Below are 27,233 nucleotides of genomic sequence, written 5' to 3' on the forward strand. Positions count from 1 at the left end.
TTACTTGTGGATGTGCCAATGAATAGCATTTAAGATACAGTCTACAGACCTTCTTTCATGTTTATTATACCAGCAAAAAAGGCAGAACATTTCATCTGAAGTATTGATAAGCAAAATGATTTATTTACAGTATCTGTATATAAAATAGCATAAACAAAGACATTGTGGTTAAAAAAAAATAAAGAATACAATTGCCATAACATTGTACTCCCCAGCCCTACTTTTTAAGTTACTCTGAGAACCTGAATTGTATTTTAGTTTGGCTGAATTAGTTAGTTGAATCCTTGAACTAAGATAAGCTATCTTTGAATACTGACTTAAATGGTCCACTGAATTACCCCCAAGTTTCTGTATGTAACGGTGACTAAGCGATGAAATGTGTTCTGTCAAGACTTCTTGGTTGAGAGGTTTAGTTGGGGCCGGTCCATAAACAGAACCCGCGTGTGGACAGGTGTCCTCTCCAGCTCCAGCACTGTGATGAGGTTGGGCTGAGTGGGGCTGAGCAGGGGACCAGGGACATACAGAGTATGTTGAGGCCCCCTGGCTGACCAGTATCGTCCCAGGTTCACCCCATTGATCCACACTTGACCCTGGGAACATAAGATGTGCAAAATACATATCAAATTGTGGGTCATTTTGGGGCTCTTTTTTAGAGCACATTATGTAGCTGAGGCCAACAGTTCTGCCAGTATCATGAAAGATAATGTTGCTGTATGTAAAGATAAAAGACTACCCAGATAAAAGGAGAGATGCCAGTGCCTTACGTCTTTGCCTTTTTTTTTTTTACTATTTTGAAGAAAAATAATAATAATCAAATAGCCCATGTACAAGCTTACCTTAGTTAGTTGTCATCAATTTTAAAATGTTTTTCAAAATGGTAAAAAAAAAAAAAAAAGTGATGAACTGGTGAAAAATAGGGCCATCAGTGTTTGCTTTACCTTTGTCCATTCGTTAAGACTGAGGAAGGTGTCCCATGCCAGACCATTGGGCTGTAGTGTGCCTATGTAGAAGACTGGCCCGAATGAGGTCCCTGTCTGAGGGGTAGGGTGGGAGTATCTTCTGTTTGAATGAGGCCATCCCCCAGCTATAGCTCCATCAATGTCCAGAGGATAGATTTCCCAGTCGGTCAACACATCTCTACCCAGGATTAGGTTGCTCAAGAGGCCCTGCATTGCACATAGCATTACTCATTTGGTACTTTGGTGTGTATGTTACCCATATTTTATCATCAAATGTGAGGTTACATGCAGTATTTGTATATCTTTTATTGAAAAAGGTATCACTGCTTGCCTATGTAACTGTTCTTGCCTTGTAATCATTGATCTTGCTTCCAAAGTTAATACGGCCCATGTTCTCCACAAGAATGTCCATGGTGTCACCCTGTTGCCCAGTAACATTGATCACCAGCATGGTGTCTCTCTCCAGCACGCCCTGGAACACCTGCTAAGACATCTTAACTTCTTGAGTACTTGTGATATTGAGGTCAACAGTAGCATTGTGGTCGTGTATGATATAGAAATGGACACATTTGTACAGTACACATTTGTAGAGTAAAGTCTGAAAAAAAACCTACACATGAATGTACTTTATGCTTAAGAGAAGAGTAACAAAAAAACAAAAGTTCTTTGTGAGCACGTACCCCATTGACGGACACATAGGCACGGTCATGAACCCCATTCAGTGGGGAAATGAGCGGTGTAGCCTCTGGGATGGTGCGGGGCAGTTTGGTGCGGTACAGCATATATCCATAGTACTGAACACAATAGACACAACATGTTGCAGACAACAGTCTAGAAGTTTCAAGAGGATTTGCTACTAGAATCCTAGTTATCTTTTGCCTTCGGAGAGGCACTGTACCTGTTTCAATCCTTCAAACGTCAAAGGGTACTGGGATTTTACAGGCGCCAGGGGTGAAAGAGTGTTCAAAAGACTGCTTAGATTGCCAACCTGTAACAGAATAAGAGAAACATAGGTCAAACTGGAGTCTGCCACAGTGAAACAGATGATTCGTGATCAGACAGTTTGTGCACTGTTGAAACTTTGGTGTTAAGAGAAAGGAAAAAAGGCATTTACAAGGCAAGAAGCCAAGAACCAACCTTATTCAGAGTCACAGACCCGTAGGCACATTTGGGAGTTGCTGGTGGCATGGGACCAGATGGAATATCTCGGAACTTTATGAAAACAAAGTAAAAATATTTGAGTCACTTTAAGAAAACACATACAGATGATATCGGGCTAAAACATCCTTTAAGGGTGGGTATACATAATCAGTTACACCTTCTTAATGACGTCTCTGATGGCCAGTAGCTTCTCCGTTGGGTCTCCGGCCTCTGACAGAGGGGCGTCGTAATCATAGCTGGTCAACACTGAGCGGTACCTGGTGTCATGATCGGCACCTTCAGGTTCACAAAAAATAGCTTTTTGTTATTTTATCGACAAATAAACTTGTTGTTACCCCCGCAAGGCACTCTGACTTCTCTTAGATCAACAACATTTACAAAAGTAGTGTTTCACTTTTTTTATTATTCTTCACATGTCAGAATGGACAATTCATTCTTCATTGTTTGTTATTCTTTACATGTCAGAATGAACATTTCATTGTTCATTCTGACATGTAAAGAATAATAAAGTCCACTCACTCTCGTCACTCTGAGTGCAACCCACTACTTTTAAAATGTTATTCTTTTATCACCATCAATCCGGTGAAGAGATAAAATGTTAAAACATGAATGAGCATTTATTGCGTTTATCAACTTTACCATTCCAGTAGCCAAAGTTTGTGCCTCCTTCAAACATGTACCTGTAAAAGAAAGCAGTAGTCGTTCTCAAGGGCGTGTTCAGGTTTTAATACTTGGAGGTGATTATTCAATATCACACGTTTGTCTTTTATTGTAAAGACATGGAGAAATCAAATAAACTAACTCTTGTCACTCTGAGTGTGACCCATCACTAGTTTAAATGATTATTCAATCTCAGCCATGCATTAACAGTTTAAGGATGACCTTTGGGGAACATACATGTTGACGTTGGCACCCATAGACAGCATGTCTCCTAGCATCCTGCTGATCTTCTGAGAGTCAACAACATTATGTTTTTGTCCCCAGTGGTCCAGCCAACCAGTGTAGAACTCTGAGTTCACCTGGAACAAAAAGTATGTTCATAAAAAAAAAAAAAAATTTAGTACGGTATTAGTTGGTTAATTCAGATCAACACATTTTAGGTGAGTAGTGTTCATAAACTGGAGGGTAAGTTTAAACTAATGAATAGGGAACATTTATCTAACCAGAGGGCCCCTCGGTTCAAATCTCCTTTGTCGGTTGAAGGCTTTTCTTATATCTGTGTCTGGGTAACGGAAACAAACCATTCAGATTAGACAGTGTTCTTAATTATCCCAGAGAGAAAGATGCTGATACCTATGTCCCCTGTAGTGTGTATAGATAATACCAACCTGTACCAAAGTCTATGGTGGCATATAATCCTTCCAGAGTCCCACAAGTCATCTCCTTGTCCGTGTTTCCATCAGTGGTGAACAGGACTGTGTCTTCACCCAAGAAGAACTGGAACAGAGTCCGCAGATGGCGCATGTAATTGTAGTCACAAGCAAAGTAACTTCCATACTCATTCTCCACCTGCAATTAGGGGAAGATTTAAGCCAAACCATACAGTTGTGCTATTTGTTGTATAAGACGGCCATGTTCTGTGGCTACTGGCTACATAAGACCTACCTGGACACTAATGATGTTGCCCCCATTGGTATAGAGCCAGGGCTTCATCTTAGGGAGAAGAACTGCCAGCCAGTTGCTGACTGCCTGCAAATAATCTGAAGACAATCAGAAGTCAATCAGCATGAAGATAAATAAATTGACTGGGATGAAAGTTGGGGTCTGGGGAAGTTATATTTAAGTTGTACCTACCTGTATCAGCTGAACGAAGTATAATGTTTGGGTTCTGAAGCAACCAAGCTGGCAAACCACCCTAAGGAAGAAGCGCAAATAATTTGTAAGTAGGGAATGACTAATATTGATGAGCTGATTTGAGATGGACGACACTTGTGGTGATAAAGTACTTTTTCTTATATATTATGAGTATACTGTTTATCAGTTATATAGATCTCCTAATGCCCCCCCCCCACCCCACTACAGCTCAGGGTAAAGTGTTGATGGCTACTCACCATTTCCCATTCTGCACATATGTAAGGTCCTGGACGTAAGATGACCAGAAGGCCAGTTTGATTGGCTAGGTTCAGGAAGTACTCCAAATCTCTGTCACCTGAAAAGTTATTCACCCCCTGTACAGTCTCATGGAAGTTCCAAGGCACATATCTGCACGAACAAAGAAATGCAGTTGTGAAGAGTGTGTGTGTGTGTGTGTGTGTGTGTGTGTGTGTGTGTGTGTGTGTGCGCGCGCGCGCGTGTGTGTATTTGTTTTCGCATGCGCACGGGGGAGGTGGGTCGGTGATTTCAAACTTACATCTGGATGGCATTGAGTCCGGCCATGTACATCTTGACAAGCCGATCCTTCCAGTAGTATTGTGGGATTCTGGAATAGTGAATACTCCCTGAGATAAATCGAAATGGCTTCCCATCTTTCAAGAAACAGTTGTTGTTGTAGTCTATGGAGAATGTTCTGTGAGCAGAGGCCTTGAACGCAAAAGCATGAATGGTAAGATTAGGACAAACTGACATGATTGGATTTTATGTAATAAAATGTAAAGTTGATGTAGTCTAAGTAGCATACTACCATACCAAGACTATCATAGATGACAACTAATTTATGGCTTATTATCTGTCAATTATGGACAGATAATACTATAGGCTAAATAACATAACTAATTTACAGTAAGCGGTATATTTAATAAGCAGTACGTGCCTATTAAGTATGGTCATATTACATAATGACAATTTGACAAATAGTGAGGAAAACCTGAATTAATCCATTATGAACTATATAGGTGACTATTTGAGTTTCCGTTTCTTACCAATAAGTTTCCATTTACAGCTAAATAGGCAAAGCACACTGCAACGAAAAACAATGTATTTTTAGCCATGTCTACCACTATCTATGCCGCAGCCTAACACGGCATTACATTATTTATCGTACAGTATGTAATCATATCTCCGGCGTGCGTTATAATGGCAAGTTGCCCACAGCTCTGTCTCGCTGTTGTGTGTTGAGTTGTTGACTGAAGAAGCAAATAGCAATACAACCCCGCTTCAGCCATTCAGCAACATGACTATCATGTGACATTCACGTAACGTTGGTACATGCTGGGTCCTAAACACCGTCTATTTAACAAACACATTACTCGTGGTCCAGGCTATAAAATATTATAAATCAAACTTTGATGAAGAAGTAACCTTCCTGTCCGGCCTGTCTATTCAAGATTGAAGTTTTATCACATACCACAGTCAGTTTTCAATTGAGTTTTTTGACTGTTTATTAACTTTATCTCTAATTACCGGTGAAAATGGAAATTCTGTGGGGAATGTTGGAAGTCTATTACAGTAAAGTTTAAATAAAACTCTAACAAAATTAATTAATTTGGAGAATGCAACCAAAAATTAAAATCGCTAGGCTACATGCTCTCATGTTAAACAAACATTTCACACAGACAATATCTGGAGGTTGGTTGAGAACAATTGCTATTGTATTACCGGTACAAAGCAGCCAGTTCAGGAATAGTTTGCATTGACAGGAGCCAGGCAGCCTGACATGTTGTGTTTTTCTTTGCATTTCTTTACAGAACACTTTTTTTTTTTACATTCCGTTGTCTGAATCAAGTTTTTAATGTCCATCACTGCCTTTAGCAATAAGATGCCAATGGTTTTAATATTGTGTCATTAGAATAAGAAGATGCTTGCTTGCATTGATTGGCATGACAAGTAATTATGTCATCATTCTTTAAGGCACACTAGAGGGCGCTTGAAGATTGAAGACCAGCCCAGTTACAAATGGTGGAGCTAGATTAAAAAGTAAAACAAATGTAATATTTACCCACATTTATGGTAAAATAATAATATTAAACATACACAATAATACATGTGATATCATGTGAATTTAGTCAAATTTGGTTTAAAAGTATATTATTGTTTATTCATAGACCCACACAGCATGGTCTACAAAGGATGCTCAGTCAGTAGATCTAAAACATTTTCACTTCAAGAACCCCCAAACTAATATATATTTGGCCTCAGACCCCCATCTGAAAATATGTTGTGCCAAAAAAGCTTTCTGTGCTCGGACACAGAGACAGACACGTACATAGACATAGGGACACGCTCAAAAACTGTGATATCTGTTAATTAATGATGCCTGCCCTACACTTCTTAGCTGGTGAGGTAAAGCCACCACAGACTCTCTAATGTTAAATTATCATGTTCATGTAGTATCACACACACACACACACACACACACACACACACACACACACACACACACACACACACACACACACACACACACTCTCACTCTTTTACCCTTGTCTCGTGAGTCGTGGCCCACCCTTTTAGTAGTAATGACTAGCTATACCATAATCTCATTTCCTGCTCTTCCCCTCTTCTCATTAGTCTCCATTTAAGAGGGTGGCCTTTATAATCTCTAATGGCAACTGATTTCAACTGCAGATAGGGCGAAAGCCCTGGCTTTCTGGCTCATTACTGTTAGACAGAGATAATTGTCCTGGGATTAGGATAAAGGATGACATGCATTTGGCTTGATAACTTTGTTATGCGTGTGAGAGTGCCGATAACCTACGATGACAGTCCATCAATATCCCAGCTCTGAGATCAGAACATTTGCGTTCAAACCACAAAAAAAAACTAATTGGCTGCCTAATGCACTGATGATGAAACACTTACTAAAGCCATTTCTGACCAGAGTGGAAGTCTCAGGAAGTGAGTGAGACAAACACCAGAGAGACTAATAGCTATTGTGATGTGGAAGGGTCTGTCAGTTTTTGACTGTTGAGCTATTCTGTGGTGGGCAAAACATAGGCTACTCAACCCCAGTACTTGAGTTAAAGTATTGATGTACAATGTACATGGTCAATATTACCAACTAAGTGAAAGTTGCTCAGTCAAATTTGTGCTTCAGTTAAAAGTCCTGGAGTACTGCATGTATTTCTTTTAACCTTTTGTAGTCAAAAGTACAATATTTGTCTTTGAAATGTACTAGGGTTAGGTGAAAGCCATATTAAAGCTTCCAATATACATTTTTTTTACTAACTGGTCAACCAATCTAAAGATAAGGGCCTGTCCCCTATGTGATGGGAGGCATGGGGGGAAGTAGAGCGACCTCTGGGAGGGTCCAAGGGGCGTAACCTGAATGAAGTAATCTCCCCAGAGCTTGTAATTATATTGAACGGAGTCGAACCCCATTCTACTGCTGTCATATATATCCCCCCAACCTAAAATCCCTCTTTGTCTTTCACCTGGAGGCAGATGTATGCAAATACAGTTCAGTTCTTTTTGAAGCAACTGATATTAAAGCCATTATGCTGTGTTGGGTTACCGGTGCAAATAGTGTCTAATTTGATCTTTCTTGCTTAAAGGGCCACTTCACCCCTTTTGCAATCAGAGCTTTTTTGAATTATGTTTAGGACACAAGAAACACTTTCCTGGGGTTTTTATGTGTGTAATATGGTTTTCTTTTATTTTAGCCATGACACCATGTTCATGGGGTTCATGTGTTTGGTCCGACGGAGCATTGGTCTGAACGACAACCTACCTCAAACCCTCACCCTAACCCTAACCTCCCCCGGGGCAGCACACCTAAACCTGACCAATGCTCCTTCGAACCAATGCTCCGTCGGACCATAGTATGCCTCCCATGTTCATGACCAAAAACCTGTCATGAAAATGTGATCTCATTTCCTTTCTGGACTACAAAATCACACCTCCAGGCATTGATTGATTGATTGATTGAAATATTTATTAACAGTTTGCAGAATTACAGTACATTTCAAGCACAAACTCAATACAAAGCCTTTTAACTGTGAGTGGACGACCCAATTAAGCATTACACTTGTTTACAAGAGGGTCCACCTTGTTCAATTCATCAAATTCAGCCTCCCCCTCTCCACAAGGAGGGGAAGTGGACTAAAGCATTATGGGCAGTGTAAGAATTCAGAAATCCAGTCAAACCCTAGTCAAACACACACACAGTATCTTTTCTGGCCATAGGGTTTCAAATTGTGCTACTGTTTTATCTACTACAGATACTATTAACATTGAGTGACTGCAGTTTCTTCGGGAGGCATCCAGCTGTGAAATATCCCTTTAAGAAACGGATAATAAAACACAAAAGTCCAGACGTGCTGATTCAGGCAGTCTTCTCGTTGCCAAATCTGTACATATAAGGATATATCTGATGGTCATTAAGGTACCTGGAATATTTTGCTGAGTTTTCTGTGATTCACGCTGTTGAGTCATATGGTATGAGACAGCATAGACACTGAATGACTTACAGCATTCCCGGTCAGTCCTCAGCACTGGCTCAGAATGCAGACCTCAGGTCAGTATAGAGAAAATACGCTGTCATTCTTTCTCAGGCTCTGAGTGACCAGTGAGTCACTGCTAGTGCTAGTGGTGGGAAAACTAAAAGTGCAATACCACAAACGCTGTTACAAGTAAAGTACACGTACAAAGATTTACAAATTTGTCAAAATCGCTCGTAAATGGCAAATATATACAAGCTCACAATGTGTTGCATCATGACACGTGAGCTTGAAGATCGGCTATTTTCAAATAAGGCTTAAGTAGGCTATTCTTACTTAGTATAAAGTACAAGTAGGCTAGTATAAAGTATCAAAGAATGGTCACTGCAGTAGCAGTGGTTGCTACTCTGAGTGGGCTCTGACAGTTTGCACCGCTGCTCAGTTCTAGGAAACAAAAACATCCAGATAATGAATTGAAAACCCCAATCATATGAACCATGTCCAGTGGCACATTTATCCTCGTCCTGTCGTTTTTACAAGTGAGACAATTGTGTTCTTTGTGTCTTGGTCCCATGCATGACTCTTCAGGTTACCTAAAGAATATCACAGTGAAAACACTAAACAGTACATGTAGGCCTAGATTGTTACTGTGGGAGCAGGAAAATATGAGGCTCCATAAACAAACAGGAAGTTGACAATGAGGAGGGGGTTATGGGAAGATTGTGAGCTGGCCCCCATGTTTCAGATTGAAGGAAGTTATGGTATTTGTATGGAGCACTTGAAGGAATGTGTGGTGAGATAAATTGTGAAATCCCGCTGCTAGGAATCTGGCCTCTGGGTCATTACAATGCCATGGACCGTGTGTGTGTGTGTGTGTGTGTGTGTGTGTGTGTGTGTGTGTGTGTGTGTGTGTGTGCGTGCATGTGTGTTTGTGAGGGGGGGGGGGGGGGGTCATAGTTGATGGAGAGCCCCTATCTATGTGATGATGAATAGAGCGTTTTTCTACAAATATATCGTCCGGCTTCCTAAGTGACAGCTAGCAAAATATCCATCAATGAGCTTTCACAACACCATTCTCCATGGTTTCAGATCAAAAGGTGATGTCTGTTGACCATGCATAATTTGAAAAGCTTCTTCATGTACAATCTTTTGTGTGTTTATATTTTATCGCCAATAACAACACTGGCAAGATTTCCTTTCTGTGACGCTACTCCACTAACCATTTTTCTTTTAAAGATATTTTTGGGGCTTTTTGCCTTTATTGATTCAAATAATTGATTAACAGTAGGGTAGGTTTGAAAGGAAAGGGGGAGAGAGATGGGGGGGAAGACACACAGCAAAGGTTGTCGGGATCGCGACTAGAAACCGTGACACGCTGTCAGGAATACCAGCCTATAGGTGCCTGGACCGCTCGGCCGGCCCAGACCTCTACTGCACTAACCTTCATAGAAAAGCATTCAGTGGCACCTTTGTTTGCTTTTGTACGTCACGGGGGTGGGGGGGAATGCTTAAAGAAAACATAGACTTGGCTGCCACATGGGGGGCATACTGCTTTTTTGAGGAGTGCCAGCCCCTCCTATACACAGGTTTAATGTTTGTTTTGTAAACGCCATTGACAATGAAGGGAAAATTTACGTCATAATGTGCCTCATTACGTCATATTGTCTCTTTATTGTTAATGGCGTTTAATGTTTAATGTTGTATTAGCACCCCTCACTTCACACGGGTGTGATGTTTTGATGGGTGTGTTGATTTTTGGGCCTCGCATATTGGGGTGGAAGTGGCTCAGGGGCAGAGTGACCAGATGGGAACCGCAACCCAGTTCAAACCCGGGCTCCCCCAGAGTTAGTGTCGAAGTGTCCTTGAACAAGATTCTGAACCCCTAATTGGTTGTGCAGGTTGGTGCCTTGCATGGTTTCCTCCGGCATCGGTGTGTGAATGTAATGCACAATTTCTGTAAAGCGCCTTGGAGATATATATATATATATATATATATAAGCGCTTATAAGATATATAAGGCGCTATATAAATGCACCATTTATCATTTGCTTATTTTTGGGGGAACATGAATAAGACAAACAGTCCATAGACTTGGCTTCCACATGAAGTCACGGAGGGCATGCTGATTTTTGGGGCTTGCTTTTTTTTGAGGGAGCATAAATAAGACAAATATTAAAAGTCCATAGACTTGGCTGCCACATGACGGCATGTCTGAAAGCCATGGCCCTACAAAATCCCACCTCAAAAAGTGAGCAGTGCCTCAAGATGACGTATGGTGATGATGATGTATTGACACAAAGTCACAGGGGTCGCAATAGACACACATGTATTGTTGGAGCGGTAAGCACCGCTCAAAAAACATTATTGATGCCTAACATTTATCATTCATCACATCCTAGCCAGAACACAAATATGGAATGTCTATCTGCCTTTGACATAGGTGTGAGTAATGCTGTTATCTGGAGACATGTTGGCTATTAGGTGGCCCAGCACTAGCCACATAATTCAATATATCTGGCACCAGGATCTGTCACTGGCCATATTTGCACATTATGCTGCTGCTGCTGCTGGGAAGAGTGATTCCATATAGATTGCATCATTCCTATTTAATGATATTGTTAGACCTCCCCTTTTATCTCACTGTCCACAATTTCTCTCCTTCTTTTGCCATCTATCCAACCTAGCACAGGGGTGATTTAATTAAATGCCCCCCCCCCCCCCCCCCTCTGTTTGCTTTGGGTGTGTCCACTCCAATATTTCAGTGAAATGAATCAGCAGCTCTCACATGAGTAGCTGCTTAGACCATCCACTTAATTAGTTGAATTAGACCAAATTAATTAATCATCACATCATGGTTCCAAATTACATATTTTGCTTGACTAACAGGCTACGTGGCTTCTGTTAGCAAATTGTCAAATTCCCTGGCCTGAATGTGTGTAGTCTCTGTGCAATGTGTTAATCAAAAAAGAGCAGTTATTGCTACTTTAAATGGCATTTTTCTGTAACCTGCCATGAATTTGAGAAAAAACAAAGAGCAGCAACAGGAACATTACAGTGAGACCCCCAGGGCAGTATAGTTAGAGTGGGTCAATGGTTTTGTTTATTGTTCAGATGGCAGTCAGGGACCGGGGAATTCATGGCTTCTCTTTACATAATCAAAGCATGTGCCGTTAAGTGATTATTTATCTGATTGTGAATGAGAGCTCATGGCTACAGAGAGAATAATCAAACAGTCTAGTCTCACCCAAAGAGACCTCCATCACATGCACTCAAGACAGATCTATACAATATTTGAAGTTGGGCTGGACAAGGGTCCTTCATCTGACCTAAATGACCTTGCTCCGGGGCTTGTGTGTGTGTGTGTGTGTGTGTGTGTGTGTGTGTGTGTGTGTGTGTGTGTGGGGGGGGGGGGCTACAGAGCCTCTCTGTCTCCATTAGCTCTCCAGAACTCATGGTTTATTTTTATCCTCGGTGAGACACATGCATTGTTGAACCAGCTGATTGATCTGAAATTATCTTAGGGCTGCCTGCTTGCTTATGATAGATAGACCATTAAAACACAAAAACCAGTGCTTCAGGCTATGTCTGTGCAGTTGTGTGCCTCTCCAAAGGGCAATGGAGACACAGATGGCGCACACACTGTATGATGTTAAAGCAGAACAGACTGGTACAGTATGTAGACTGATACAGTATGTGTACTGTCCCTGGGCTCTCTGTGAATGGGTCTGGAATAATGACCCAATTCAACACCCATGACCTGTTACAATGACACAAATCAGAAATTACACAATTCAACCTTATTTGTTGATTTAACAACTTTATTTTATTTTATGCAACAAACAAAATGTAAAACATAAAATACATAAACAGGGACATGTGCCTTTTTGTGCTATGGGTCAAGTTTAAGCTGCACCGGAAATTATCCGCTTTTATTTTTTGGAGGGTCATGTGGCAGGAAAGTCTATGGACTTTGTTTTAATGCTTGCTTAACAAAACGGCACCCCCAAAAACAGGAGCCCAGCCAAGTATATGGACTTTATAATGTTTACTTTAAGCAGTGATGTCATGTTGCAGCCACAGTGGGCGCCCCTCACTTCACACTAGTGTTATTACTACTCATATGATGTTTTTGCCTATTACTGTATATTATTGTTTGTCTTTTTTCACACCACTAAATATATTCACAGAAAATAGCTAAAACGTCGCAATTCGATACGTGGTGCTTGCAGATTTCCTAACCCTACTCCTAAAGATATTTAGTGTAGAGCGATATTTAGTGTAGAGCGATATTTAGTGCGATATTTCATGCAGAGCAAAGAGCTTCTAGAGCATTTATTACTGAATGTTATGGCCCCAGAATAGGGATGTTATGGTTCAAGTGTGTAATAATTAAGCATTATGTCATCCATTAAAAGTTCATCAGTACCAGGATCATTTTCTTTTCTTTTAAATCTCTCAAGATAGAATTCATTGGCACCTTATTGACTGTAGCCTACTGTGTTCGGTGCCCACCGCACAGCAGGGGGTGGCTGGGCTGACATCAGCTGATCACCTTGTCTGTCTGAAACACTTTGGGTATCTCCTTTAGGAGTGACAGTGTTGGTATGTAGGGTCACAGATCTGTTTTCTCAACAGAATACAAAACCAGAACCACAAAAATAAACTGACATGTGCTCTCTAACAAATTCCTCTCCATGAATTGCGTTTATGTGATTGCCATAGGAACTGAGTGAAACAGGACACATTGGAGTGAAACACGACACATTTATCTGAATAAACCTTACTTCAAAAGTTTTTATTTTCTAAATGAAAAAAGTCATGAATAAGGAGTAATGGATTAATTTGAGATTGAGTTCCATTTTATGTTAATTTACCTCCTAAAAAGGGGAATATGTCCTATCCTACAATCCTCTTTTATTTTAGTTTACATGCACCTTATAATGTACTCATATTAGAAATATGTGTCACTTCTGACCAGTTTTCTGACCCTTTATTGAAATTTCAGTAATTTTCTAGACCTGTCAACCTGTGATGTGAAACTAAAGTTGAAGTTTTTTTGAAAAGGCAATTTAGTAATTAGCATTTTTACAGATGAAAGTTAGCATTTAACTTAAAGGGATAGTTCAGAAGTTTTGAACTTAAGCTGTATGAAATACTTGCTATTAATATGGTGGTTTCAACTGTATTCATTGATTGCCCAAGTCCTGTGGTGGGAGTTTTTTGTGGGGGGTACAGGGGGCCACGCATTAAAAGTAAATTAATTCAGAAAACTAGTTTTTCAATAGTTCCATGTGATAGAGGGGTCAAAGTTGAACGAAAGTTGCGCTAAATGGGTCAACAATACAAATGACGCTAGTTTTTGCTTCCTATATGATGAATTCCTGTTCTGTTCTTTAGCTACATAGAAATGTCTATTTGTATGTCTCTAAATGTTTTGATGAATTGAACAATGTGGACCCTGTTGTAAACAAGTATAATGCTTAATTGGGTCGTCCACTCACAGTTAACAGTCTTTGTATTGAGTTTGTGCTTGAAATGTACTGTAAATTCTGCAAACTGTTAATAAATATTTAAATCAATCAATCAATCAATTGTGGATTAATTTACTTTTAATACATGGCCCCAGTGCCCCCCACAAAATGGCCGGAACTACTTAATATTCACCAAAACCAGAGCAGCTGTGTTGGCCTCCTTGTAATGGTTCACTTCTACTGAAGGAAGAGGACAGGAAAATGTTGTGTGTATATAGATCAAAAGTATTGTTTAGAGTGTGTACACCTCTACATTTATTCCAATTTAAAGAACCTCACTATAAAATTAAGTACTATGGCATTAGTCAAGACCAGCAAGTCGCTTGATCCTACAACACCTCCCCCATGCCTCCTGGGGATCCCACTTGATGGCCAAATGGATGTTTTGTTCTCACTCTTCATTCCCTCAGGTAGTGTGCAGGCAAGCCTGGCTTCAGTACACACACACACACACACACACACACACACACACACACACACACACACACACACACACACACACACACACACACACACACACACACACACACACACCCCTCTGCCTGGCGACACTGTTTGGTGTCCTATGTGGGATACAAATAAGGACGAATAATGAGTGACTCATTGAAAGAGCAATTCATTCAGCATTGTTTTGACTTAACAAATGCTTATTAGGTAATTAGTGCTATATGAGAATACTCAGCAAGGTGCCACAAAGGGTCCCTGTCTCTCCAAGAGAGTGCAGCAGACATCCTCCTTGATGATAGAAGATCAGTCTTCCTGGGACATACATGGTTGTGACTGTTCTGTTCTGTTCTTTGCTGACTATGATGTGATCATATTTCAGAGTTGTCGTGCAGTGGTACTAGATGTGTTACTCCTGGACTAAGAAACTAATTAGAAATAACATACTCACAAAATTCCACTATGTAATTGAAATATTCGGCATATGATGTATAATATGTAAATATGATTTTAACTTTGTGATGTCACTCTGCCGAACTTTGGTCATCAATTTCAGTGTCGTGATCTTCATGTATGGAGATGGCCATATATGGTGGCGTGACGTGTCACGAGGCGTGTTGTCATGACGCGTGACCATATATGGAGGTGTGATGTCACGAGGTGTGACCATATATGGAGGCGTGGTGTGATTAACTAACTAACTGACAGACTGGAGATGCAGATTTCATAGTAAATGCGACCTAGGTCGCAATAAGAGAAACAAAGCTCAGAGAACAGAATGCTTGCGGGTAAAGCATAATGTCAATTGTGGTAAACAGGGAGTGGGACAAAGTGGAAGGCTTGCATAGTAAATGTTTGCAATTTACTGTAAAGTAAAGTAGCCAGCCTGCATTGATTGGTCTTTATGGCTTTAGTGAAAACCAGACCAACTGAGGGGTTTGTGTGGATGTTGAGTGAAACATTTCCGAGACGCCACGACATGTCTGACCACTGTGCACAACAACAAGCTGCACTCACTGTCCAATCCTGAGTGTTACAAGACCCTCAGCGTTCAGAATTGTATAGTGTGCCATGAACCAAAGGTCCAAGTGGTAGCCTACCTTTGGCACTGCACAAGTATTATTAAAGTATTATTCCGTTTGGGTCCTGGAACACATACCAACACACAACAATGGATGGGTTGTTTCAAGAAAGCTGACCAAGAGGCACATGCAAACCTGTTAAGACCAACTGATCAATTAACCAGGTTGCATTGTTTTGGACATTTTGTGAAAGGGAAAACAAAAGGTAGAATCATCACTGATATAGTTTAAATTTGACTTGGGAATTTGAAAATAGCCACCAGCCAGGCCCAGTCTGATTAATTTAGCCAAACATTTTTGAATGAAAAGGAAGAATGGCTGAAATTATCTATGTTTATGTTTTATTGTATTGTCCATAATCAATCACAATTCTCCAGTAATGCCACAGAGAAAACAAAAATCACACCCATGTGAAGTGAGGGGCGCTCTTATCATCATTCATCTACATCATATACCGGTACATCACATTCCGTCTTCACTTTTCTGTCCTCACTTTTGGCTTCAATGTTTGTGTTATCTGTTATCTATCATCGTATTCCTCAGGATGACTGATTATATAACAGACTGTATGCCTTTATCTTATGTGGATTTATTGTGTCTATCCACATTTAAGATTAAAGCAGACTGGCTGCAAGCAATGACCTGCCTAATCTCACTGGCATAGGATGTATACAGATTAAAAACATGTCCTTCATCAGATCTATTGCTGTAACGAAGATTAAACCATGGAAAGTGGGATGAAAATCAAGAAATCTGAATGAAAGGTCACCCATGATAAACAAAAACAAAACAAAAATCCTGTATGACTTTTCTGCTTCTTCCTCTTCCCTGAGTGAGAGTTGATCTTTCCCAAAGGAGGAAGTACTGTAAAATAGAATTGTTATGCTACCCTTGGCATCCTCTCTGATGCACTGTGAGCATATGCTAAAGCAATTAACCAGGTTGCATTGTTTTGGACATATTTTGTATTGGAAATATGTTTTTTATTTTGAAAGGGAAAACAAAAGGTAGAATCATCACTGATATAGTTTAAATTTAACTTGGGAATTTGAAACTAGCCACCAGCCAGAGCCAGGCCCAGTCTTCCTCTTTGAAAGGGCGTGTGCTGTACTCTATGGTGTGCTGTAGGAGGAGGGTCTCGCTTTAGTCACTTCCGAAAAAGGAACAGATCTACAAGCTGACAACGCCTCGCGATGCGACGCGTTGTCAGCTTGTAGATCTGTTCCTTTTGACGAGCGACACCGTTGTACTAAACTAACGGATAGAGCTTTAAGCCCCGCCTCTCTGAATAATAATGTGCCGGTCCCATTGAATGGCTAGACGGGACAGTCAGAAACACAACACAGAGCGCACGACAACGGCTGGCACCGTGACCGGACCGGACACGGCGAAGAAACGTTTAAGAGTAATATTAAGTACAAGCAAAATAGCTTGTTTAATTGTGAATTGAGTATCACTCTAAAGTGGGTATAGTTGGGATAGAAGAACACGCGGGGAACTTTTAGAATCTCCCCTGTATGTGCAGCTCGCGGATGGAAAGCTTTTGGGAATACACCTTCGAGCGCAGCTGTGGTGGTACCCTAAACTCAACACTACAAAAGGACTAGAGGACTTGGGGCATATTTGGGTTAAAATGGATACCTTCTTTGTAGAGGTGAGTTTTCTCGAATTCGGTAATCATTTCTGCTCGCCTTTTCTTTCAGTGGAAACCCTGAATTATTTTGGGTACCCCCCCGTCGGGTCTTTGTTTCATCTTCGTCCCGTGCGCGTTTCTACAGCCATTGTGTAGACTGTAGAGTATCTCTTGGTCTCTGCAGTACTGTACATTTAACTCGTTTGGACCATTACAGTAGCCCAATTTAATATTAATATATCAATTTTTGCCATGTCATTTTATCATGTTTTCTCAATCAGAAAACAATATATTGCCCAGACGAGCCCTGGGCGAGCTTCTCAGCTTAGTGACACATGGGCTGCTTTCTGCGCACTGGGCTCGTCTATTCTACAGGATGCAGCTGTGTGAACTTGGTGATGATAACTTATTTAATTCATGTTTTGCTTAATATTTAGCCACTATACAAATAACTATTAACTGCTCTTGTTGTAGTAATAACACTGATATGCTGCCTATGTATTGTTGGACATTTGCCCTCACAGTTGTTCCATTCAGTAGCCTACCCTTGCCCATGCCGAGCTCTTGTCATGCCAACACCTACCAGTCCTAGGTACTAGGGCTGCAGCAGCAGCACCTATTGACTTACCTAATGACTTACAACCAAAATTATAATTCAATGTAGAACCTGAACTATGCTTCTCACCTGGTCTAATGTTAGTGTTAGTATCTACATCATCCTCTCATGTTGCTCTCTAGACGAAATTCAGAGTGTTATGAAAACAATAGGGAATGGGATGGGAATTGAGAAACTGTTCAGGAATTCGAATTGTTCACTCAGAGAATCGTCATTGTATGCCTCCAAGCTTATCGTTTCCTTTTATCAATGCCGGCATGTTAAATAAAAATGTGACATAAACAAAATCAATCTTGACAAAAGATATTGTGACAATATTGCGGTGATGGTTTCAAAACCTTTTGATTAATAATCATCACCAGTATTACCTATATTCTAATTAAATGGGTAAAAAGTCAAGACAAATAGAACTTCTAGAAACATTACTTTACTGTAATGCAGCCTTTAAAACCTGGAAAATACATTACCACAATATACAGTATACAGTAAATACAATAAATAAACAATACAATAAATACAGTATTGTGCTTCCCTAGTTCAAATGTTATTCTGCATACATGCATGCTTTTCCCTCTACCGTGTTGAAACTCAGAGATAATAAAACAGTTGTAAAGCGTTCAAACTGAAAATGGATCAGGAGTCAATAAGGGAATCTATACATAATCTGGGCTGATAAGCAGAATAACTAATGGCATTGGCATCAATACAGTCTTATCACTGTCCATTTGTAAACAACATTTTGTGATCATGTATATCGATTTATTGCTTTATTGTTATTTGCTGTTGATCAGTATATTCGATATTGGACCAGGACCAGTAGCTGTACTACTCAGCGAATAGACTAGACTAGAGTATACAGATTTACCGGGTTGGGTCAGTTTGGCTTAATAAGAGATAACATATGAGTACAAACACAGATAGGTAATCTTCCCCATAATGTGCAAACACACTAACACAGTAACACACCAATCTTCTGGATGTTAATTTAAATCAGGATCAGGGTGATTTGTCTGTGAAGTGACTTCATGATCATAATCATGGCTATTTATGGGCAATGGCTATTTGCTTCTTAGGGATTTGAGGACTGCTCACTCAGAAATAATTATTTTAAGGATTTGTATTAGTATGAGTATTAGGCTGTGTTGATGACATTTGGGTTATACTTAATTTAATGTAAGAATTAAGCCTAGCAATGGTTATAAAACTAATAGCCTAATTTCAGTGGATTTTATCTCTTGAGCTGACCATTCATTGTTGAGCAGACTGCCTGACTGGATTAGTATTATAATTTTTGTATTGTTTATTTTATTTGGAAGGAGCCGTACAGACCAGTATAATGCATCAAACAACTTCATGATCTAACTAGAAAAAGTGCCCTTCCGGGCACAGGTCTCCACCAGGTTATCCACAGATCCGTGCAGTTAGAGGTAAAAACACTTTTCGGCCAGTTATAGCGCCACCTTGAGGCTGAGTTGAAATTGTTCATGTGGCATTTCGTCCTCGGCCTAGTGGGAATGTGGGTGCACAATTTCACGGAAATCACGCGATGTGTTCATGATTTGCAGCATTTTGTTTGAAACTGAGCACTCCTGTGAACTTTGGAAGCCAATCTTAACCAATCAGGATGGAGTCTGATAAATCTGAAAGACCCGTTTCGTTGAATGGCTCTAGAGAGACTGTGTACCAATTTGCGTGATGTTTGGACAAAATCTGTAGGTGTACTGTGCAAAAACTTGTTTTGCACAAAGCGGCCTCCTGGTGGCGCTATAACAGGCCGTTCTGGAAAGTTTGGGGCAGAGGTTCATGGTTGGCATCCAGGGAGTGTGTGTGCAAAATATGGCATCGACCGGGTTAACGGTGGCCGAGATTAGCTGTTCACGGACACACGGACACACGGACGGACGGACGGACGGACGGACGGACGGAGTGCAAAACATACTCTCCCCACATGCCTTCGGCCTGGTGGAGACAATGAATTGAGCAAAGTATGGTCTGGTTTTTGAAAGGTATTGGTTTAGGGGAAGCCAGCATCCTGAATACTGCAACGCCACTGTTGCCAGTGTGGATTTAATTTACTTGGAATTCCACCAGTGAGAGAGACTAAAGCCTGATTTATACTTAGTTGAGTGGCGGAGTTGCATACTGAAAATAGCTGATTTACCAGCTCACAAGGTGATGTATCGGTGTAAGGTGACTTGAAGCTGTGATGTATCGTGAGCTTGTAGGTCGGTTATCTTTGGTGTGCGACGCTGGCTCACAACTAACTAGTTAAAACTCAGTGAAAACAGTGAATGATTCACTATAACCCTTTGATTCAAATCAGCTATTGACAGTTGATGATGATCTCAATTGTAAATCACTACAGGAAGGAGTTTAATTTAATATATTGTGATTATTACAACTATAGGCTAGAGCCTGAGAGATCATGTTGCGGATCTGTGTGAAGGTTTGTTATACAGATTACAGACCATATTTAATGAAAGGGACAGGTGTTTTTCAACTGTCAGTTTTTCTAGTGATGACTAGTCTGCTTGAGGTGGTCATGGGGAGAGCGAATACACAATCATGGGTAAAAGGTATCCTAAATATTGGTGATCCTGGTTATTAATCACTTCTGTGAGAAGAAAGTCACTTCAATGTGCTTTTTGTTTCTATTAGGTATTTTCAACAGCACATTTTTTTATTTTGGTGATGATTTCAGTAGTGCATGTACTGAATCTGATATTCTATAATTGCATAACAATGATATACAGTAGGATTAACTGTGCAGTCCTCCTGGTAAACTGTGGGTGGAGAGACTGGTGCAAGGGTGTTTCACAGTGACTTTCGCTTAACTTGCTGCATCGCCAAGTTCTTTTTAAACGACCTCTTGTTGATGGGAATCTATTCTTATTACATTGGGAATGTTTTCATAATGTGGTTGAATGATAGTGTTGGTGGCAGACTAGAGGCTGGTGCGTGGAGGGTGTGTGGAGTGAGATCCTGTTAGGCCCACCCTGACCCTCAGCTTCCTTCTTGGCCTTCCTCTCAGAGTACCTCTGATCCCCATAAAGCCCTCAGCAGCTTTACCTGTCCCCGGCCCCATCCATCCTCAGGTTGGGTGTGTGAACCACAACTTAACACACTTACATACCGAGTGTGTCAGAGATTGTGAATTGAATCAGGTGTCAGCAGTGCCTATTCAGCCTTGCCGGACTTATCACCTTGTTCCTACAGGTTTTGTGGATGTGTAACTTTATATGGAGGCATATTTGAGTTACTCATCAGACTGTGTAGATCCTTTCCTTAGGCCTAGTACTCTCACAGATGAGAACATCATTGGGCTAAACACACAATCTCTGTCTTTTAGACATTTTACACCTCAGTGCAATTTTTTACTGTTGAAGAGGCTGCGTTCCTTCTATGTATATCGGTCTCCGTATATAGAAGCAGCTGCCATATGTTGGAAAGCCACATGTAGTCATTTATAGATACACATAGCATCCTTATATCACACACCAAGTTCTTTCCCCCTCAGAGACATTCTCATGTAGGGATTCCCAGCTTTCCAGAAGTGACCCTTGAGATTCCACCCGTCGCCTATGGACTGTGAAACTGTCGGTGGAAAGGCTTAGGTTTCACACTATTACACCAGACTAGTACTAGTACTCTTCTCACTCATTCATTCATTCACTCATTCACTCACTCATTCACACGCACGCATGCGCGCGCGCGCGCGCGCGCGCACACACACACACACACACACACACACACACACACACACACACACACACACACACACACACACACACACACACACACACACAGTGCACAACCTTGTGTGATGGTTGTATGGCTTTGAAGTAAGATCTATGGTTTTAGCATGCTCTTAAGCGTTCTCTGGTAATGTGAGAAAGCCCCTGCCCACTCCTGAGAGCAGACTATTTTCTATTTAAATGGAAGAATCATTCTTGCCCAGTTGTCACTTCTTCCAGCTGCCCCAGTGGAGAGCTGCGATGCAATCTAGATCCCACTCTCCAACCAAGCAGACGGCCAAGGGAATAAAGTAATAGGACATGAAACAGGGAAGTGAGGAAGGAAGGAAGGGCTGAACAATACAGTGTTGACTAGTAGGTTCCTGCTGTATTCTTTTGAATCTTTTGTTACTTTGCCATCTTCAACTCCCAATGAAACTCACAATATTTACATTTAGATATTCAGCCAGAGAAATGCATTTGGTGCTCTGGTTGCATCTGTTGTACCCAGGGGGGGCAGTCAGCCAGATATTTCGTGAAGCCTCATTTGAAATCGGTAGTTCATATAATGGCCTGTTGTGGCGCTGGACCGGACCCAAAAAGCCCCATAGCTCCATAGAGGCCCATGTATTTTGGCCCAACTTCACCTAGACTGTATTACCTTAATAAACATGGTCATGAATACTTTCTTCTTCCAGTCACTAGTTTAAAGTCTCATTTCTAATGTCATAATATTCTTTTTGGAAAATTATGGTCCCATTAATTAAAAAAATGACCATAAAGAAAAAAAACCATCGCGTATGTTCTGAGGGGCGTGGCTACCATTACAGTCTATGATCGGGATTCCCCTCCCACTCGAGTCAAAATAAAAACCAACGGAGAAGAAGGGGGGAAGTCCCGCCTCGTTGTCTGGGCAGCCAATGACCAGCTGGTATACAAAACGGAGCCAGCCAATGGCCAGCTGGTACCAAAGATGGCGACTTACATCAGGAATTAGCATATTATTACAGGCTTCATTTTACGTTCATGTTAGACCCGGGGAACGCTTTGTCCATATTTTTTACAGTCTATGGTTGTACCAAGATTATTGGTGCAACTTAACATGGAGAAATATAAGCACTGAATAATATGTGTGGAAAAAACAAGGGGTGTTATTACTAAGGCCATGATTTAGACGAATATAAGCACAATAGCAGCAGCTTGTTTACAATCAGGAAGTGCTCTAATCTGTCTGAGTGCTGGGACTAATTATAAAAAGGTATTGTCTGGCCAACTCACAAAATAAAAAGGAAACACATACAACATGATGATGATGTGAATATGCAAACCAGCACAGACAAACAAAGTAAACAAGGTTTACATGTAGTTAAGCATGGATGTCCTCTGAGTTTGTAGGTCTGGGACCATAGTTAACAGCATTCCATTGAGCATTGTTCAACTTTATGACGTACTTCTCTCACTTAAACAGAACCACTGTAGACTTGGCGACGGCGTCAGTATATTGGGCATGTCATTATTGCCAAAATGTATTTTTTTATAATGTTATTAAATGTTCAAAAATAGCAGGTCCACAAGCTCACAGGCTGATGTCTCTGGGGTATAGCAGGTACAGTAGAATCTCCTTAATATTGCCACGGGTGTGAAACCTGGACAGTAACCATCCCTCTGTCTATCACGCTAGCCCTAGTCTCTCAAGGGGGCACTGTTTTTCCTTTATTTTTTGATGATGGGTTCTCAGATTGCGCTAGCCCTCACAGGAGGGGCTGTGATGTTGACTTTTGCTTATCCTGCTGCATCGTCAAGCTCTTTTGACAACGCTGCCTGTTAGTGGTCTTTAAACGAGATCATGGCCTTTCGTAACAAACGATACTCTGAAAGGGGCTTGTCTGCCGTAAATTACCTCTTGATGATGTTGATGGGAATCTATTGTTAATGTTAACATCGTGAATGTTTGCATAATGCCCTCACACGGTCAAGCTGGTGAATAAAATAGAATAGAAATGATTAGAAATTGAAAGTAAACGTAATCGTCCAGTCCTCACATGTGGAAATGTTGTTTCTGTGGTTGAATTAAAACAATCTTCACGTGGATCTCAGGATCAAACTTTGCCAGCCTGTGACATAAATCACTTTGTCGTCTATAACATAATTATCTAGGATGTATGACTCCAAATGTTAAGCCTGAACCTTATATGACTTCCATTATAAAACTGAAGTTCAATATTTCAAATTTGAAACAAATTTGAAACACAGACAGACAGAGAGTCGTGTCGACTTATTCATCTTTTTCTCAAGTGCGGTTGTTGCTGTTATTGGGTCTACATGACCCTAAGATAAGACGTCATGGAAAATGAACAGCAATGAAAGAAGAGCAATTTCTCTCTCTCTCTCTCTCTCTCTCTCTCTCTCTTCCATTGTGTCAGTGTATAGTTATTTGAGATTTGAGGGAGGCGCATGATGTGTCATGGTCAGGGTGTAAAGTAAATCAATATGGCACTGTGGCAGATGACTCTTTACAAGGCTGTGATGAAAGAGAACTACAGATTGTATTGCATACTGTGATGGTCAATTGGAATACAGAGGTTACTGTAGTACTGTTGTACACACTGTCATATGTCTGGGCATGTACCCTCATTATCTCACAGTGAGTGTACTTCCCCTGTTATATGGGCAGCATGGTTGAGTATGATGGATCTCTATAGCTTAAAGGTATTATTTTCCTAAAAAGAAATGTGTAGACTCATACAACAAGAATTCCTCTCAATCATCACTTACGACCCACTAGAAGTGTGTGGCTGTGTAGACACTACTCATTTACCATGCCTTTATTTTGTTACTTATTTTACTTTGTTTCTGGGCGTTAACCTTTGGGCGGTAGGTGTGTGCTATTGGTGTAAATGAGCTGGGGAGGGGTGGCCGACTTTGAATGTTTGTTTACAACCGGCAACCAACAAATCCTAGTCATATCTTTAAGGGAAGAGGAAAAACAACTATGAGAATATCTGTTGCAGTTCATATGGCACCTACAGTATAGGAGATAGCTTTTAGTGAGTTAAATCATTTTATCTAACTCTGCAGCCGTCTTGCAATCACATAATTGCTTGGAAGGCACATTTTCACTGTCTGCCTGTTTCCGTAGTTGGAGAGAGTCATGAATGACAATTTGTTCACAATGTAGACTGATTGATGGGTGTGGATGTCTCTGAGGTCTACTCATATTGCCCGTCACTGGTGTGGTCACACTGTGTGTCACCGGCTAGTGGACACAAAGCCACAGGGTTCTGTTACTGGACTGGCTCTATGGCCCATGCTCAAACAAGCTGACCTGTTCCGTTCCTGTTGCTAGTGTAGACGTAGTCCTGTTGTCTTGTTGCCCAAAGTCTTTTCTGAACTCTCACCTGATTAACCACTTAAACCCTATATCAGGGACTTTCAATGTTCTTCAGGCCAAGGACCCCTTTAGCTGAGGGTCAGGTAAGCAGGGAAGTGAAAACTCTGTCTCCATCCGCCTCCATGTAAAAAAGAAAAAAGAACCGATGATTACATTACAGGTTACATTTTTTATTTTCCGGGTGAAAGAAAAGACGATCGTCTGTCACACCACACAATTTTTGTTTACATCCGGTTCACGTCTCGGGTCCCTGGGCCTTCAAAATAAGGGTATTCACTGAAAAACACTGGTGGTGCCGGAATAATTAATTTATTGATACCTGGCGCTGCTGGCTGTTAGTGTTAATGAAAGGATATTTTTCACGTCAGCTTAGTAACAACCTCAACCAATCTTCCCCACACTCGAAGCATAGAAAATGGTTCACCCATGACTTCAGCAGATTTAGGCTTATCCCGGTGTTTATTAACAACACTTATCCAGAGGAGAAGATTAAAGCTATTGTTTGTTGCCGCTTTGCATGCTTCGTGTTTGTTCACCTCTGCCATCGTACCCGACAGACAATCCTAGTTGGTAATAAATGTTGCCTAAATCCTCTTGGTTCAGAAGTCTGGCCTGGCAGTTTAATACAGCCAACCTGTGATTACTGCTCCCAGGCCAGATGTTGACTTTCCTTTTTTAGCCCCCTGTGATTACTGTGCACTGAGGCAGCCTATTACAGGATAGATGAAGTGTGTGTGTGTGTGTGTGTGTGTGTGTGTGTGTGTGTGTGTCTGTGTGTCTGTGCGTGCGTGCATAATGTATAACACTGAATGAGTATGAGTGTGTGAATTAAACACAACAGCACCATCAAAATAGTATATAGCTTAAAGTGAAAATGCTTGTTAAGTATTGCTGACTTGCTCAAATTACCACCACAGTTGTAATTTCAAGACTAATTGCAACCCCCCCCCCCACACAACAACAAAATGAGCACCCCAAGTGTTCCTAACTACAGTATTCCATACACATACAGCCATGGCCTTCAGAGCCTACTGGCGCCTTGGTGGTTAATAGCATTACACTCACAGCATGGTACAATCTACAGCCATGACCCGTTAGCATTCCCATGTATTTGCTGTCCATTGTGGTCAGGCCTCAGGCTGTTGTAGGAAGCTACACTGTGTGGTGCTACGACTCACATGGAGAAGTATATTATGTAGAATCTGTTCTGATTATGTTCCGTATGCCCCCCATTCCCAGAAAGCCAGGCAGGCAGAGAGCCTGCAGAGAGGAAGGGGAATTATCACATCAGAATATTGCTGCCAAAATATTATAGGATATAAAAGACTGTCAATCATGACATATGGCACAGTAAGCGTATAGAAAACAAACAACCATACAGGACAAAACAAGAAGTCGTACTTGAGCTTCCGGGTGTATAGGGGAGTCATTCTGGGACAGAGTTAAGATATGAGACTTGAGGTTGGAGTTCAATGTAACAGGAGCCTGGTGACCCCAGTTCTGGCTCTAGTTTTCCTGTAGAGCCACTGTTACAGATGTGACACGCACACACGCACACGCACGCACACACCATCCCTGCATCCTTGGGTCCTGACTGAGCTGCATTCCTGGAATATCTATGGCATTCCTGCTGTGTGATCCCATCACAGAGCACTGGCCAGGGCACAGAGAGCCGGATAGAGATGGATAGGTAAACAGAGAAACCATGTTGTAGAGATCCTCCCTTATAGAAAGCTTTTAAACTACGGTACTCAGTTAATCATGCCAGTGCAATCACATCATCTTTTTGCCTCCTCCTCCCCCTCTCGCATGGCTCCTGTTTGAATCTTCTTGACTGGATTCAGTTTTGTCATAAGAAAATTGGTGCTCTCACTCAGCACTGTACTGCACAGTGCACTCACTGCACTCTCAAGTCTAGTTCATCCCTCGGCAACAAACTGTTCGACGTGTCGCTCAACAAAAAGCGACTTGTTTTCATTTTCTGACTCAGGCTCTTTGCATCTCTGTAATGGGAAATTTCATTTTCTCAGAGGACAAATGAATTTACACAAGGATGCAAAACAACATAATTGCTGCTCTTGGGGGTCCTTGGAGGTGCAAGAGAGACCCTTACTCTTGTTCCTGTTCTGTTTCTTGGGAGGCTTTGAGGTCATGGTTTATTATGTTCATCCTGTACACATGAATTAAGCTGACTGCTCATTAGCCATATGGTGGGTCTGACTCTAACGGTTAGAGGCTACACCACCTCACACGCACACACACACACGCACGCGCGCGCGCGCACACACACACACACACACACACACACACACACACACACACACACACACACACACACACACACACACACACACACACACACACACAC

At 41.2% G+C, this 27,233-nt stretch overlaps 2 protein-coding genes across 2 annotated transcripts in view; one reads left to right on the forward strand and one right to left on the reverse strand.

Annotated features, from left to right (window-relative positions):
* Positions 1–101: 101 nt before the first annotated feature.
* On the reverse strand, positions 102–5,210 carry glb1l (galactosidase, beta 1-like). The gene is made up of 16 exons (XM_083777481.1): positions 4,979–5,210; positions 4,471–4,640; positions 4,172–4,322; positions 3,915–3,975; positions 3,726–3,820; positions 3,449–3,629; positions 3,284–3,342; positions 3,018–3,139; positions 2,760–2,800; positions 2,278–2,396; positions 2,097–2,171; positions 1,858–1,947; positions 1,640–1,753; positions 1,309–1,440; positions 939–1,166; positions 102–590 (listed from the first exon to the last, which is right to left on the reverse strand). Exons 1-16 carry the CDS (start codon positions 5,045–5,047, stop codon positions 387–389), a joined length of 1,911 nt encoding a protein of 636 aa, XP_083633607.1. The 5' UTR covers positions 5,048–5,210; the 3' UTR covers positions 102–386.
* An 11,672-nt stretch (positions 5,211–16,882) lies between these two features.
* Positions 16,883–27,233, forward strand: part of myo10l3 (myosin X, like 3) — a 79,791-nt gene continuing 69,440 nt past the window's right edge. The window contains 1 exon segment of the mRNA XM_083777461.1: positions 16,883–17,145. Coding sequence (XP_083633587.1) covers positions 17,125–17,145 — 21 coding nt within the window. The 5' untranslated portion in view covers positions 16,883–17,124.

Source organism: Protomyctophum parallelum, assembly GCF_964188405.1.
Source record: "Protomyctophum parallelum genome assembly, chromosome: 11".
Classification (NCBI taxonomy): Eukaryota; Metazoa; Chordata; class Actinopteri; order Myctophiformes; family Myctophidae; genus Protomyctophum; species Protomyctophum parallelum.